Consider the following 17,811-nt stretch of genomic DNA (forward strand, 5'->3'; position numbering starts at 1 on the left):
AAAGAAACAATAAACTGCAGTGGTGCAACAAGTCCTACACTGCCCCCATGTGGTGAAAGTTCAACCCTCATCAAAACTATTTTAATGCCCAAATCCCGTCTCTTATGTTTGATTCCAAAACAACTTGAATCATGAAAAATCACGACGTTCAAAAAATGAAAACTGAGGAGATCTGGTGCCTCGGTGTTGGAGTGGGTGATGATGTGGATGGCACAGGGAGAAACAGAATGACAGCTGAAGTGAGTCAGATCTATTTTTATTCAACCCCATGCTTCTGTGGAGAAAAAAAACAGAGCCAGACATGTCATACGTGTCTCATGTCAACATTTGAGAAGACAAATCTGAAATAAAAAGCTTTTTCCCCCCTAAAAATGACTACTAAAACACTCTCAAACAACAACACTTTAAAAGCCTAAAACCTATATGAGTGTTAATAAAATAACTAACTTAGTTTGTTAGAATCTGATAGAAACAGGAAGTCAGTACAATCTGCCTCTGACACACATCAGACCATTCCAGCTCTATTTACCCTTTTCAATAATCCACTGCTTTCTCCTAAAACAGTCTTACCATGGCACATCCTCCATTCTTCAGCTCCAAAATCAATAGTTAAAGAACAATTCTTCCATTGTCAGTCTGTAACTTTCCCAAACTTAATTTCTGTCTCCAGACACAATGTTCCTGTTAAATAATGCTAAACCATGGGTAAATGAGATTCAATACGAAAAGTGAGAACAATATTTATGGCTCCTATAATGAAACTGATATAAGGCACCATTCCATAATAATACTAATACTAATACTACTACTACTAATAATAATAATAATAGAAACTATACTGGCTGTCTGGAGTTTTGGACAGTTATAAAAATGAGTAAAGTTAGTGAGATTATTTGTAACTAAAGGCATTCTAACAAAAGTGGCTGCCAACACGTTTAAATATTAATATATATTGGAGTTGATTTCCTCTGTCCAGATGAAGATCCATTTAGTGGGAAGTGGACCCAGGACGCCATACGCCAGGCTGCAGACCCAGGTTGGAAGTGCTGAACCGAGGCTTGGGGACCCTGGTGGGCTGAGGGGTGCTGGATCCCTGCTTAGGCAGATTACTTGGGCCCAGAGGACTGAGATCTGGGGCACTTTTAAAATAACAGTTGGTCTGTGAAGCAGCTGCGGACTGGGGGAATGTAGGAGGAGAGGAGAAGGTAGGGAGCTGAGGGAGCGGGGCAGTGGGGACAGGAGGAACTGGAGATGACATGGGGGAGGAGGTCCACTGAGGAAGGTAAGGCTGGGGTGAAGGATGATGGTTATGGTAAGGAGTGGTATCAGTGGTGGGTGAAGAGAACATAGCATCAGAGTACCTAAGCGGTTCTCCGAGTGTTGTAGCTGAACGAGGTGCAATCACTTTAGTTGTGGGTCCCGTGGCTTTAGGTGGAGGTGTAGAGAATCGCTTTACCTCACAGACTCGAGCTGTCTTCTGAGGACCACCTCTCTGCTGATTAGGGATGGAGGTATCCTGAGGAACCCCACCTCCATAGCTGAACAGGGAGGAGTTGAGCTGGTATGGCTGGTGGCTCATTATGTCCATGGGTTTAATGTCTGCTTTATGCCCTTTATATGCGGTTGTCTTAGATTTCTTTACTTCAGGTTTCTTCTGGGCCTTTAGAGGACAGGAAGGCGAGAGGAGGGGGTTGTAGTTGATGGGGGGTGGAGCACGGATGTTAGGTGAGTACTTCCAGGTGGCGGGGAGGGAAGGAGTGGGTGAGGGCTCCCTGGTCTGAGCAGGCGAGTAAGGTGCTGCAGCAGCAGATGGAGATCTCTCCACAATGTATCTATCCATCCGGTTCTGTCTGCGGGCAAACAGTTGGCCTCCTTTTCCTGCAAGCTGCAGTACCTGGGGAGACTGTGGTTTGGGAGCAACAGGAGGTGGCCGGTGTCCTCGCTGAGCCTGCTGAGCCTGCATAAAGTTACAGGCCTCAGCCCCAAGCCTCAGCCAGTCCTCTTCCGGCCCAGACTCATGACCAGTCTCTGCACTTGGTGCAGCAGACTCAACGCATGGGGCTCTTTCAAAGCCGCCATCCATGTTCTGCACCATCGACATCAAGTCTGGGTTTGGAGAGACATCTTTGCTTTTGAGCGCACTAAACATGGGCTTCTTGTTGCTACAGCGGTGGGCATTGTGAAGGATGCCGGTGCGAGCAGCGGGAACGGAAATGCGCTGCTCACGTGTGGTCAGTGAATCAGGAATAGGAGCTTGAGGAGGTGATGTAGGAGTCACCACTCCTGTCATGTCGATGTAGGCCGAAGGAGAAAGGATGGGGTGAGTGGCTGAAGGAGCCAGATGAGTCAGATCTGGAGGAGAATTCAGTGAGGACATGTGGGAAGGTGAAATGCAGGCGGAGGGAGATGGATGAGCAGGAGCAGCAGGAGATGGGTGCGGTGAAGGAGAGAAGGTCTGAGCAGGTGATGGACGTACCAGAGAACTTTGAGCAGCTGAGGGCGAGGCTGGAGCTGAGGGAGAAGCCTGCACTGCAGGCATCAAGGGTGGCATCTGAGAACTTTTAGAAGGAGGGTGAGAGAAAGCTATTGATGCCAGAGAGGAGGGAGATGAAAGAGCTGATGGGGGTGAGCAGACAGAGGGGGAAGTGTTGCTGTTGTTATTCCTTGGAGGGATATATAGAGAAGTGCTGGACACCGCCCTCCTTGTGTCTGATCCACACGGAGGTTGAGTAGGAGAGATTGTCACCACGGAGACCGCTGCCATGGGTTTGGGTGACATGGTTAAGGGGGTGGGTTTGGGCTGGGGAGGGCGGAACATCACAGAGGTAACAGAAGCATGAGACGGAGTCGAGCCGGGGGTGAAAGGTCGTGCAGTGCGGTTCAGAACACTAGGGTTGAAACCGGAGTTGCTGTGCAGGTCCGTGTTTGGGTATGGATCAGGGTGGCTGTGGGGCACTTTCTGACTCTGAAGAGGAGTGTCAGAAGGTGGACTCAGGACAACACTTGCTCGACTTACAACTACAGAACCCCCATTGGTCAGAGCCACAGCTGGAGGAGACATTGTTTTGATTGGCTGATTCGTGATGCCTCTCTCCACCCTTGAGCTGTGGTCGGGTGAGCTCTCCAGCCCTGAAATCTCTAACCCTTTGCTTTGATATTCAGAAGATAAAAGTCCTGGCCGGAGAAGGGCTGATATCTCTGCTTCTGTGCTATGGATGGTGATAGGTGTGGTTGATGGGCAAGCAGAACTTCTCTTATCCAGCAGTTCAAGATAACCGGAATCCCACGTTGGATCAAAGGATGCTGGGTAACCTTCTTCGTCAACTTCTGAGCCGCTTAAGTGTGAACTTCCACCTTCCTCCTCCGTCTCCCCTCCTGTTTCCCCTTCTGTCTCTCCTCCCCTGTCGCCCAGAGCTTTGCCAAAGCAGGTTAGCGTGTACTTTTTGGCCCTCTGCCTGCGTTTCTTAAACATAAGAACCCCTTTTGAGTTGGGATTGGGAGCATCAGTCAGCAAAGATGCAATGGAGCGGCATTTAGAGCGAGCTTCTTTCACCTGCTTCTCCACCACACTCTCCCCTCGCTGCAACTCTGCAAGACAGAAAGAAAAAAGAGCGAGAGACCAAAATAAATGTACTGAAATGAGCAGAAACACAGGAGAGAGGCTGTAATGGGAGTTCTGATTAATCCAAAACAAGGAACAGGCTGCAAATAACGGAAGCAACTGCTGGTAGAGGCTGATTTCTGCAGTATTATCGCAGTAAGGAGCTGTGAGGAGCAGCAGCAGCGACAGACATGAGAGTGTGTGGTGGATTTAGAACAAAGAGTTCCTGCTGCTCTCCAACGTTGACTCACACACTGGGAAGGTTAGATCCCAGTGGTTTCCTCACCAAACAGTGTCAGTGTGCATGCTTCTGTTCTTCGTAAAACGGTCAAATATTTTATGTTTCAGATCCAAGATCTAATTCAGATTATAATCAGTCTCTGAAACAGGAATCTGAGCGTTAGAAGGAATTACAACTTTCTTTGTATTATCATGCAGGTGTGTGTGTGTGTGTGTGTGTGTGTGTGTGTGTGTGTGTGTGTGTGTGTGTGTGTGTGTGTGTGTGTGTGTGTGTGTGTGTGTGTGTGTGTGTGTGTGTGTGTGTGTGTGTGTTTACGTGCTCCTGTCTGTGTGTGTGTGTGTGTGTGTGTGTGTGTGTGTGTGTGTGTGTGTGTGTGTGTGTGTGTGTGTGTGTGTGTGTGTGTGTGTGTGTGCAAGCAAAGAATATTTTAGTCTGTTTAACATCCCAACTGTTTTCATATTCATAGCCTTTTAACCAGCTGTTATGACTGAGCAGTTAATACTTGAGTGGCCTTTTTATTTTTACTACTTTAATAAATAAAAATTAGAGTTACTTTATTACAAACTGTGGATACTCTGCCCACCACAGCTCAAACATAAACAGATTCAACTTCTGCACACAAACAATAATAATGTCTTGTGAAACTCTCAAAAAGTCAATTTCAAAAAGTTTAACCAAAGTTGACCAGCAGCAGAGAAAAAAAAATAAACCATATTTCTCACATTTGTTAGTTACAATGACTGGATGTTTTCAGTGCTTTTTATTAGCTGCATATTTGCTAATTACTGTAAAAACGTCAAATCCGATGCTGAGGAGAAAGCTGCTGACTCACACAGCCTGGTCTAAAACCCTAATTATTAGACAAATTCTGGTCCAATTTTGGGATTTTCTTAGCCTAGCTAGCTGTCCTATATGTGTAAATATATAAGACCTGCAGAGCAAAATGTTTTTGCTGCTGCTGGTCTGGGTATCTAGGATTTTCTGGCATTTGGCATAAAATGTGGTACTTCCATTTTTCTTAGTTTAAAGGTGAAAGTACCAAAAAATATAACACGCTTTGTGGAAATCTAAATGATGTAATTCAAATGGCAAAACTCAACTTCATTCCAATGCGTAAGGAAAAATATTCAATGTATGTATTAACTGATTTCCATGAAACTAAACAAATCTCATACCTGAAATTTCAATCTGACCCAAAGTAGCAACAAATCAGCCACTTTCTTCCTGAAAGTAACACTTCCAATGAAGTAAAGAAAAAAGTCAACAATTCTGTTTGCATTGAGCTCATACAGACAAATAAAGAGTAAATAATCACCTAAGTCTGTCAAAACAACAGAGAGCTTTCATTTACATGAACATGGTAATAATACACGGTAATCCATTGAAATAAAACTAATCCAGTTAATCTGAAATAAAGAAAAACAGATCCCTCTAGATTTGTGTAAATAAAGTTTCAAGGAGTGTTGTGTCTTACCTGAGTACGCAGTGTGTGGGACCGTGTGTCCACCTATGTCTGAGCAAGAAGGTGTGAGGTCCTTCATCTCACAGCTGTGTGTGTGTGTGTGTGTGTGTGTGTGTGTGTGTGTGTGTGTGTGTGTGTGTGTGTGTGTGTGTGTGTGTGTGTGTGTGTGTGTGTGTGTGTGTGTGTGTGTGTGTGTGTGTGTGTGTGTGTGTGTGTGTGTGGCCTTAACCTCCCTCAGACCCTCCCACACACACACCCTAACAGAGTCCAAGCCAGCTCTGAGTGGAGACCCGTTTGGAGTCAGGTTCCGCTCTCCGAGGACAGCCCATGTAAAGACCTTTGTCTGTTTTCAGCAACCCAAACGGACGCATGATGTCAACCCGCTATTCCTGTCCGTCTGTCTGACAGGCATCAAACAGCTGTCCACTCTCTGTCTCAAACACACACACACAAGGAGGGGGAGACTCCTCACCACATATCTAAACAGAGGGTGTGTGTTGTGGTGGAAAGTGTGTCCATTGTTGCACACATACAAACAGCACCACAACAACAAATCCGTGTGTGTGTGTGTGTGTGTGTGTGTGTGTGTGTGTGTGTGTGTGTGTGTGTGTGTGTGTGTGTGTGTGTGTGTGTGTGTGTGTGTGTGTGTGTGTGTGTAATATGAGAAAGGTTAGATCCCTGGTTGCCACGGCCATCGTTTGTTCTGTAAGCCGTCTCCCTACATTAAAGTCATTCGGGTCTTTGGGCTCCTGCACTTGGTGACAGATCATTCATTACAGCAGCATTCACCCCTCTGAATAGAGAAGTCAGTCAGAGCATATTTATTTCATTAATCAGCTCTCATCCCTTTAGACATCATGATTTCACCCAACAGAATCAGACTTAAAAAGGTTAAAGCAGCCGTTCAGGATCTGGGGAGAACTGTTTAGAAACAACAGGACAAATTCTGTCATATTGATTTTGATTATTTTACTCTACACCGATAAACGTGTGTGTGTGCGTGCGTGCGTGCGTGCATGTGTGTCATCTATCTGATTTTTTATTAAAGTGACTGTTGCTGTCTGAATTTTAAGTTTCAGGGCAGATTTTGGATAATTATGATCACCAGATGGTATTTACTGTAGCTAAACAAACAAAGATGTTTTAATTTTTTTCTTTTTCTTTATTAAGCTGTTTACTGGTTTGTGATATTTTGCTAACAGTAAAATTTTGTTGACACCTACAGTCATTGGCAACATTTCAGCCTAAAACCTCCCATGATGTCTGAAGCTCAACGTGTGTATTATGATGTTTCTACACCAAATATACTTCAGATATCTGTAAAGTGAGAGGAAAACCCAAAAGATCAATTTTAGAGTTTCATTCAAATGCATTCATTCGTACTCTACACATTTAGTCAGCAGTTAGACAAATCATCTTAATTAGTTCATCAGTGAATTGAGGAATCAGTTTTCAGTTGTTTGGATCCAAAAAGCCTATTTAAACATATGGGAAACACATTTCCACCACTTGGTTCTACACATCTGGTGAATGTGACATGTACAGTATATTCAGCCGCTTTGTAAATCGGGGTTTTGCCCCGCGTGTCAATCAAAAGCTTCAACAGCTATAAAAACAGACCGAGAGGAGACAAGCTCAGGGGAAGTGGTGGAGAGTATCCTCTATGACCGTTTCTGTGCATAACCCACCCTTCAGCTTGTAAATGTAAACTCTTGTAACACGATGCAACCACTGGAGGATGATCTCACAAAAGATTTAGGATCAGACAGTTCAGAGCTGGAAACGCTAATAAACTGAATCTCATGTCATGAAGAGTTAAGGAACCAAAAGAATCAGATTATTACTCACTAGCTTGTCGAGCTTTGTCCATGTAGGTGGTGGACAGGTCCTCGTTTACAGGGGTTTTCAGGGGTCCCACCATCGGGACTAAATGGTTACTGGAGCTCAACTTCAGTGCCTCCTTTGCCCGTTCTGGTGAGACTAGAGGTGGGCAGGCTGGAGCAATGTAGCCCCCTGCCTCCTGGAAACCGCTGTCCCCTTCTCCCTCTGCATCCACCGGACCCTGATCCGGAGTTGGAGTGAGTGTGTGAGGGGTGAGAGTGTATGGGGTGTGTGCAGGAGTGGTCCACCCTGTCTGTTGGGGCAGGAAGATAAGTTCTCTCCGAGGGACGCCGATAGAACCCTGGCCATTCCGCTGCATGGTAACACCTGCATCTGTTGCACTCTCATATCTTAGAACAACAGAAACCATCAGATTTAATGGAGGAACCTAAAATTGAAGGTTTCTTGTATTTGCGTTAGGAAATTTCAGAGGACTTCAGGCCTCACCCGCTCATCTCTGAAGTCTCCTCTTCTTGATTGTCATAGCGACCAGGACAGCGTGCACAAGGAGGTGTGCGCCGTTGGCGTCGCTGGTGAGTGTGTGAGCGCGTGTCAGCATCACTATCTGTTTCTCCGTAATAAGCCTCACTGTCCGGGGGGGAAGTAACACCTCTGGGTAACTCCATGGGGGAAAGAAGGCAGGAACTGTTGCTCAACAGGACCCCTATGGAGGACAGAGGTGATGCAGGGAGGTTGGTGCATGGTGATGGGTGATATTCAGATGCGGTCCTGGAAAAAGTGCACAAGCTGTAGCATGCAGAACTTTGTAGGACGTGACAACAAGGTCAGAGATTGTGTGTTGCAGCTGCAGGTCCATGTTCTGACCTTTTAATCCTCAGGTTCAGAGTGGCACTCTCTTTATCAATCAGGCTCATGGCCTGAGCATGACTTAACTCTGCACACACATGGTCACCAATAGCTACCAGCTCATCCCACTCCTTCAGTCCAGCTCGGCATGCTTTGCTACGTCTGCGCACCTGAACAGGGGAAGGAGATTATTAGACTTTTATGCAGCCATAGAATACACAATAATAAATATTGAGACAATGCCCCTTCTAAAATAATAGTACTTTATTTTTGTACCACCTGTTCCTCTATCTACTGCCTCTTTGCATTTTTAATGTATTTTTACAAATGAATAACCCTACCATGTTAAATGTTTCATTTGCACACATTCTGTATTCACATCTGTTTAAGTGTCTCTGGCAGAAGTAGCATTTGCCATAAAAGAAAAACTGATACCTCTCATGTCCTCTGACCTCTGGTGGAGAACTGAAGTTCTGCAGGTGGGAAGTGGCATTATAAAAATATGTGGCAGTATTAAAAGTATGTAATATATATATATATATATATATATATATATATAGATAGATAGATAGATAGATAGATAGATAGATAGATAGATAGATAGATAGATAGATAGATAGATAGATAGATAGATAGATAGATAGATAGATAGATAGATAGATAGATAGATAGATAGATAGATAGATAGATAGATAGATATACAGATATAGATGTATAAAATATAATATTGTAATTCGTAAAAATGTGTGTTAACATTATTTTGTCTATCAGGTTTTAAGAGAATGGACGATATATTAATAATAGTTTGGAATGTAAATCTCTAATTTTATTGTTATTCATAGAATCAATAAGCTCAAATGAACTTTTTGTTTATTTAAAGCTTCGATATGCAGACATAATAATAATCACCTACAACAGTTTATGATTTTTTACGGATTTATGTATTTACTGTAGCTCTTTATTTTAATGTTTATCTGTTCAATATATTGCCTAGTGTGTGTGTGTGTGTGTGTGTGTGTGTGTGTGTGTGTGTGTGTGTGTGTGTGTGTGTGTGTGTGTGTGTGTGTGTGTGTGTGTGTGTGTGTGTGTGTGTGTGTGTGTGTGTGTGTGTGTGTGTGTGTGTGTGCTTGTTCCTACCCCATTGATTTTATGTTTGCTTGGAAAACAGCTGTCCAGCTGTGTGTGTTATCTTGTTATTTTATTTTCATTGGAACTTTCTATGGAGGAAATGGTTCATCTCAAGTGGCTTATCCTCCAAGAATAAATTCAAATAAATTCAAATAGAATTTTATACAAACACGCTGATTTGTCAAACTATACATTTGTTTGATTAAAAATTATGGCTCCTCCTACTCAGAGTCCACACTTGCTCACATTGTTAAAGTGATAACTAACTGGCCATGAGGTACGTCAACGAATAAAACATTAAAGCACAAGTCACCCCTAAATCAACCTTTTTTTGCTGATAAAATATAAACGAGTGTCTAATTATGCCGTAGTCATGTATAGTCAATAATTTGGCACTTTAGTGCATCTTTGTTCAAATTTTAATATTTTGCCTAAAACTGTCAGTCCTTCGCCATCGTCAGGTAAAAACTCTGCACTACATTTGAATTTAAATCTGCCACCGCTATTGGCTAAGAGGTACACTATGACATTAGCTGGTAAATTATGATGTCACAATGCTTTTGTGAGCCTGTTTGTGTGTATTTGTTAGCGGCTCCGCCGTCTCGGTCTGCCAGGCAACAGCATTTGTTGCATTTTTCAAACATGAAGTGGGTGTTGAGTGTTTCTTGTAGGGGGTGACTTGCTCTTTAATATTATAACGATAGAAAAACTAGAGGCAGTAAAATAATTGAGGAAGTACTAAAAGCAACAGTACAAGTTTAGTCCATTGAGCAGGCAGTGCAATGAAAGGGATCTTTTACAGCAAACTCTGCTGCAGCTTCTGTAGCAGTAGAAGTCCTCCAGAGGGACAGAGGCTGATTATCTTCTGCGTTGTTTTGCTCACACTCTGATGCTCTGTCAGGTGCAGAACAGATTTCATACCAGGTGGTGATGCAGGACGTTAAAAGTCTCTCCACTGAGTTACAGAATGGCTGTAGCAGGTTTAGAGGCAGGTGGGATTCTGAGGAAAAAAACCTTCTGCTGAACCTTTTTTACAGCAACAGCAGTTTCTTCCAGACCATTCACACATGCAGCAAGATGAAGGGTGGAGCTCAACACAAATACATCAATAGGACATGGATATTGTCAGAAAGATTGAGACATTGCTCTTTAGAATTAAGATTTTTGTGCTAAAATTCAAGTTTATGAGTGAAACTTTGCTATGTTTAGTTTTGTCATAGATTGAACAGAAAAGTTCAAATGTCCATGAAACACTTGTCAGAATGCTAACTATCAGAGAGCAAAACAAATACTTATTATGACAATTAAAGGAAGATTTGTTGTCATGGAAACAAAATTAAGACAAAATGACTCCAGCCTTTTATACAAATAAATGACTGAATTGTGACCCCAGATGCACGCTGGAAGCATCAGCAGCGCGGAACGGTTCACTCGCAACAATATCAGCACTCCAGTGCACACCGGGAGAGTCTCAACAGCGAAGCAGCTCCTCTGCCATGATCTCGCAAGATCACAAGATCCCTTAAGACTTCAAAGGTTACGGTTTGTTCATGCAATCTGCCACTAAACCAAAGAGAAGGAAATCACATTTGATATGTTTGATGTCATATATGAGGTTGTTCCTCTCCACTGCCAGGATTAAAGTCATGAAAGACACCGCTGCACTTCTGGAACAATGCGGGTAGTAAATAAGCCCTTGAGTCACACGTAAGCGTCATATGTATGAAATAGCATCGCTGCATTTTGAAAATTACAGGGGATTTTACACCGGGGTGATGCTGAACTTTTATGCACAGTTTTTTAAAACTTTATTCTAATTATAGGTATCTTTTTTAGTTCATCAGTAGTTGTGCATTCAAGCAGCTGTTGCCTGAGGTCAGTGATGTCATGGGACCCTTCAGGAAGTATTCTAGCTGGGGTGTGTGTGTGTGTGTGTGTGTGTGTGTGTGTGTGTGTGTGTGTGTGTGTGTGTGTGTGTGTGTGTGTGTTGGTAAAGACAAGATGGTGAGCATTCTTGTCACAGTTGGAGCTAAAAGTAGAAGATAAGGCCCTCCATCTATCCCTTCTCTCTCTCTCTCTCTCTTGCTCACACACACACACACCTTATCAGTGCTGAGAGTAAAAATGTTGAGTGTGTTCGAGCACCTCCTTTCCTTTATCAGAGGGATATCTCTTGGCCCAAAAATCCCATGTCACATTCACACCAGCAGAGTGAGCAAGTTATCATTCTCAATATTTCCCACTATGAGGCCAACACACACACACACACACAAATCACCAAAGGGCTATTTGAACAGCTGAATCACCAGCTGAGAACAGAGAAGCATGTTTGTCACTCACCATATACCTCAAAATGAAACACATTCCTGCACAGACAGGGACTAGGGTGCTGCTGTTACAGGAAACACACACAATAAAAGCACTGGAATTAAAAGCTTTAAAACAAAAGCAAATATGTGTGCATCTGTATTTCTGTGTGTGAAGTAGAGGTCTTCCTTTTTCCATGCTCAGCTTCCAGCTCCTCTTAAATGAGCTATTCTGAACCTGCAGTTTGCACTCCGGTCTCAGCAGGGCTTATCAGAGATATGTCCAACAACACACATCAAGAGGAAGAACACACTGACCAAACTCCCAGCTCAGGTCATCTTGTCTGCCATACGCTGGATCCAGAAATACCTTCTGTTCCAGAACTAATTTGCTCCCTTACATACTTTATTTTGAATTTGCTTTTCTTTTCAGATGCTTGAGATGAGCAAACAACTCTCAATGTCAGAATAAATAACCTGAGTAAATACAAAATTTGGTATAAATTGTGAAACAATATTTATGGATAAACAACTACTACTAACAACTGCAGCACTGCTAACCTCACCTGGTTTCTGTAAGAGAACATGTTCAACAACATGAAAGACCACAACCTCTGCTGAGCTGAAAGCACAGACAAAAAAAATCCTGAATATCCCAATAAATATATATTATATTATATTATATTATATTATATTATATTATATTATATTATATTATATTACATTACATTACATTACATTACATTATATTATATTATATTATATTATATTATATTATATTATATTATATTATATTATCTGTATATTATATTATATTATATTATATTATATTATTATATTATATTATATTATATTATATTATATTATATTATATTATATTACATTACATTTCATTATATCATATCATATCATACTATACTATACTATATTACATTACATTACATTACATTATATTATCTTACATTATATTATATTACATAACATTAAATCTCAGAAGCCAGTACATTGCATTATATTATGTACTATTGTATTATTAAAGAAGATTCTGAACTGACAAGATAAGAGTGTGACTGGAATGTTTGTGTCTCATTCCACCCAGAGTAACATTAACAAACTGAACACCATGGTTACTGTGGTTATCCATTGTTTGAAATGTAAAAGATTCCATTCCAGACCCGGGTGGGCCACGTGTTGAAGTGGGCAAGACACTGAATCCTGGAAAGCTGCCCCCTGGGCACCGTTCCGATGGGAGCCCACTGCTCTCAGGGATTGGTCAAATACTGAGAAGAATTTCAACAAAGGGATCAATGAAGTATTAGATTATTAATATTATTACCACCAGAAAATCATGAAGGAGAATATCTGACCTAGAATCCCCTTTAATGCAGCCCAGTTAAAATAATTCTGTTAAGAAGAGTCATTCCACAGACTCATTATCAATTTTCACGACTGCTTGTTTGTCCGTGTTGCTATCGTTAAACTTAGGATTTGGCTACTTTTCACATATTCAGGCTATTTTGGGGTAGCTTTTTCTACTTCATAAAATAAATCATGATTTAAAAACTGCTTTTAGTGTTTTCTTCTAGAACTCTTATTCATTGTCAGAGACGGTGGAGCCTTCAACATCAGTGTGAGCGAGGTCACGTTCCTACTTCTTTGGAAATAAGAAGGATAGGATGGAGGTTAGTGTTCAGCTTGGCTCCAGACAAATAAAGACAAAGACCCAAGTTAGAAATCTTGGTGTCACAGTGAATTCAGAGCTTCAATGGCCATATTAAGATTATAACTACACTCACCGGCCACTTTATTGGGGACACCGGTCCAACTGCTCATTAACACAAATTACTAATCAGCCAATCACCTGGTGGCAACTCAATGCATTTATGGTCAAGATGATCCGAGCTTCAGAATGGTGAAGAAAGGTGATTTAAGTTACTTTGAACGTGGCATGGTTGTTGGTGCCAGACGAGCTGGTCTGAGTATTTCAGAAATTGCTGATCGTCTGGGCTTGTCACGCACAACCATCTAGGGTTTACGGAGAACGGTCTGAAATAAACTGAGTCAGAACCAAACAGGTCCAGTAGTTTTTAGCCACTATGCTTCACAGATGGGATCAGCTTCCTCATGACCTCAAATGTGTCCCAACTCTATAGACTTTTAAATCAAAATTGAAAACCTTCATGTTTTCATCAGCCTTTGAATAAATGTTCTTATGCTGCACTGTCTGCATTGCAACTGTTCACCCTTAAACTTTATTGGTTTCTTTTTAACTTTAAATTGTTTTTTCTGTCATCTTTATTTTAAGGATCTTGCTTTTCTTGCTCCTGGAAAGCACAGTGAATTGCCTTTGTGAAATGTGCTTTATAAATAAAGCTGCCTTGCCTTATTTTCAGGAACAGATTTATTGTTAGAGAGCATATCTCAAAATGTCACAAGAAATAAAATGGTGTGTGTGGATGACTAACCTGAAACATTTTTTTTTGTTCCAGATACATGTACACTGTCCAGCCAAAAAAAGTCTACCTGGATTTTACAAAGCAAATAGGTAGGAGCCTCCTATTGGATAATTACCGCATGGGGATTATCTGGCAACAAGTTATTCAACCCCAACTGGTGCAATGAGTTGCTTCTCATTTCTTAACCCTCTGCAAGCAGGTGTTGCAAATTTACAACATTAAAACCTACCTAGCTGGTTACTCCACATACGTATTTCATGAGCATTTTTTAAGTCTGAATTACCCCTGAAGGACTTAGTTGTTCGTCCTTTAGTCAAAACTTATTTTGAGCCTGAGAGGGTTAAACATCCATGTGGAAAGACACATCTGGTGGTCGTGGAAAAGATGTTAGTCTGTTTGAGAAGGGTCAGATCATTGGCATGCATCAATCAGATAAAAAATCTAAGGAGATTGTAGAAACGACTAAAACTGGGTTAAGAACTGTCGAACACATTCTTAAAACTGGTCTGATGTGTCCAGATGGACCCTGTTCCAGAGTGATGGCGCATCATGGTAAGAAGAGAGGCAGATGAAGTGATGCACCCATCATGCCTAGTACCTAGTGTGGCAAGGTGGAGACACGAGGACCCGGGTGAGAGTCATGCTCGCTAACCAGTAAGCTAGAGGGACATCCTCTTGGCCAAGTAGCCAGGGTGCATGATCAATTGAGAGACAGTGACAGGACACTCACACTGCCACATGTTTCCCCCTCTTTCCACAAGTGCATCCTGTGCTCCCGCGCAGGGTGCCACAAACTTCAAATCCATGTCCCTACTTGACAGTGCTACATGGATTCTGCCAACAACGCCAAATGTGGCAAGGTGGAGAAACGAGGGCCTGGGCGGGATTCAATGTCCAGACACCTGAGTGAGAGTCAGACGTGCACAGTACACGCCTGTGGGGGCAGTGCTATAATCTGGGCTTGCTGCAGTTGGTCAGGTCTAGGTTCAGCAACAGGATGTGCTCCAAGAATGAGGTCAGCTGACTACCTGAATATACTGAATGACCAGGTTATTCCATCTTCCCTGATGGCACGGGTATTCTCTAAGATGACAATACCAGGATTCATCAGGCTCAGATAGTGAAAGAGTGGTTCAGGGAGCATGAGACATCATTGTCACACATGGATTGTCCACTACAGAGTCCAGACCTTAACCCCATTGAGAATCTTTGGGATTTGCTGGAGAAGGCTTTGTGCAGCGGTCAGACTCTACCATCATCAATGCAAGATCTTGGTGAAACATTAATGCAACACTGAATGGAGATAAATCCGGTGGCACTGCAGAAGCTTATGGAAACAACGCCACAGTGAATGTGTGTCGTAATCAAAGCTAAAGGTGATTCAAGGAAATATTAGAGTGTGTGACCTTTTTTCTTTTGGTGACAACTTTATTTTTGGTCGAGCAGTGTATATGCTCTTTATGAACACACCACATTACAAATACAGCAACCATTTTAATAGAAAATATTTGAATTCCCATTTTAGTTCAAAAGAATGTAAATTTATCTCTGTCTTTACATTCTGGTAATAGGGTAATGGAATGTGCGTTAAATTTAACCCTCAAACTAACACTCATGCTGTTCCCTGACCCAGACGCTCTGTGACAACAGCTGACAGTTGGACTGAACTGGGCAGGGGCCAGGGACTGCCGTGTGAAACGGGAGGAAGAATACTTGACGTCGAAGCTTTTTAATTACAAACGAAAGGTTGCATCATTTCAGGCAATTCTTCTGACACTGCAAATAAAATTTGCCAATCAAATGTATCATTTTGGGCTCAAAAGATTAAGAGCTTTTTAAATTGGAATAACACAATTTATAAAATTTTAACATTTGTTAAATCTTATTACTGGAAAATTTTTTAAAAAATGTTATGCATTCATAATTAATTTTTTCATTTATTTTAGTGACTAATTTGTCAATGTCAGTACCTAAAATATGTGGGGGGGGGGGGTCCTGTTTTTGCATTTTTTATTCATTTGGGATAAAAGGGTTATCATATGATAATTATTAATAATAATAATGTAAAAACAATAATAGTAATAATGGTAATTATTATATAATGTATAATATTTGAGTTTTTACTCAACCATCTCTGTGTTATTCAGATTTTTCTTCAATTGTTTTGTTTTTTCCAACAAAGTTCAAGTTCTAATGAAGATCACTAAAGGGAGCTCTGCCAAAAAGTCAAACATCTCTGTTTCCGCCTAAAGTTGAGACAGGAAAAATTATAAATTACAAAACTGATCATCCCCTCAAACTTCAGGTTAGTGCAACAAACAAGTTGTCCATCAACAAACAGAAAAACGGGCTGTATCTTCGCCCTACCTTCGCCACCTGGAGAGGTTTCTGCTCCTCCGCTCCTCCTTGTAGTCTGAAACCCCACGGCGCTCCTCCTGAGATGGAGACAAGTATCTCCTCTACTCCCATCCCTCTGCTTCCAGATCACTGACTTTATATCTAAGAGTGAGACTTTACCGTCTGTTTCCTCAGTTCCCCGTTCTCTGCGAGTAAAGAGTGACACCCATTGCTCTCCAGGATCACTCCACCCATCAGAAGACAGAGGGTGGCTGGCTCTCATCAGCTCACACTGGAATGCAGCGTCAAAGGGGGCTTAAGTGTGTGTGTGTGTGTGTGTGTGTGTGTGTGTGTGTGTGTGTGTGTGTGTGTGTGTGTGTGTGTGTGTGTGTGTGTGTGTGTGTGTGTGTGTGTGTGTGTGTGTTCCACACTTGCCATTTCAGTCTCAAGCACCCCATAGCGGAGGGGATTCTTCCTGATATACTCTCCCGAAATAACCATCACCCCTTCTTTGAGCCGCTCGGCAATCAGCATGTCGGAGCAGTGGCTCTTCCTGCCTCCACAGAATCATTTTCGTTAGGATCACAAAATAAAAGGAAAGGGAAGTGTGATAAGGACATTTGTTTTACAAAACGGGACATTTTGAAATAAAAGTTGAATATTATTAAACATCATAAACTTACATTGTTTTACCTTAAAATCTGAGTTAATGTTTTTCAATTTTTAGAAGAAGAAATCATTTTTTAATATATTTTTATGTAGAGCCTCTCAAGATAAAAATCATGAGACACTTGACAAGAACAAAACATTTTTAATGATTTGAAATTATATTTAAATGATTTTTAAAAATCATACAAAATGGGAAAAGTGAACATTTAAAAAAAATAAAGAGAAAGAGGACAAAAATGAATAGGAAAAAGGTAATACAGGAATCCTGAGAAAGGTACAATTGTAACATCAGCATGAAAAGAAGGAAGAATCAGCAGGTCACACCAAAACCAGCCTGAACAGGTGACTTTTCAGCTGCTTTTTAAAGGAGAGCAATGAGCCCACTGATCTCAGGGGGAGAGAGCAGAGTCTGGGGCCACAGCAGCAAACCTTTGGTCTCTAGCCTGGTGTGTTGCACAACAGTATGCTTTGGTCACTGGATCTCAGGGACCTGCTGGGGGTGTAAGGACTGGCGATATCACCAATGTAAGGTGCACTGTAAAACCTGCTGAGTAAGTTCAGCTCAAATGAACTGAGGAAACTGATTGCCTTGCATAATTTAAGTTCATTAACTTAAATTGTTAACATTTAGAAATGTGTTTGAGTTAACTCTAATTAAATAAATCAGGTTGTTTTAACATGTGAATCAATTTCATGCATTAGTTCTACCAAGTTGACATAATTTAAACCATTATCCACTCATATGAGGTGTTTTAAGAATGTTCTTTTAAAATGTTAGTGTAAAATGTTTAAATTAAGTTATTTTAACTTGAACCCATCTTTTTAATGTAAGTTTTTCCAAATGACTGTGTGGTCATTTAAAAAAATCATTCATTCATTCACACATACAAGACAAAAATCACAGACAATGTAACGTCTCCGAA

The 17,811-nt window shown here is 41.5% G+C and overlaps 1 protein-coding gene across 2 annotated transcripts; it reads right to left on the reverse strand.

Moving 5' to 3' along the window:
- Nucleotides 1–240: 240 nt before the first annotated feature.
- LOC107387746 (synaptopodin 2-like protein) lies at nucleotides 241–16,487 on the reverse strand. 2 transcript variants are annotated; one of them, XM_015962907.3, is made up of 5 exons: nucleotides 16,250–16,487; nucleotides 8,011–8,162; nucleotides 7,633–7,914; nucleotides 7,153–7,535; nucleotides 241–3,588 (listed from the first exon to the last, which is right to left on the reverse strand). In XM_015962907.3, the coding sequence occupies exons 1-5, from the start codon at nucleotides 16,349–16,351 to the stop codon at nucleotides 989–991; spliced, it is 3,519 nt and encodes a 1,172-aa protein (XP_015818393.3). In that variant the 5' UTR covers nucleotides 16,352–16,487; the 3' UTR covers nucleotides 241–988. The 2 variants fall into 2 exon arrangements, with proteins under 2 accessions (XP_015818393.3, XP_054605274.2); XM_054749299.2 differs by having other exon boundaries at nucleotides 7,633–7,849; nucleotides 16,250–16,298.
- Between the last annotated feature and the right edge of the window lie 1,324 nt (nucleotides 16,488–17,811).

Source organism: Nothobranchius furzeri, chromosome 16 (genome assembly GCF_043380555.1).
Source record: "Nothobranchius furzeri strain GRZ-AD chromosome 16, NfurGRZ-RIMD1, whole genome shotgun sequence".
Taxonomy (NCBI): Eukaryota; Metazoa; Chordata; class Actinopteri; order Cyprinodontiformes; family Nothobranchiidae; genus Nothobranchius; species Nothobranchius furzeri.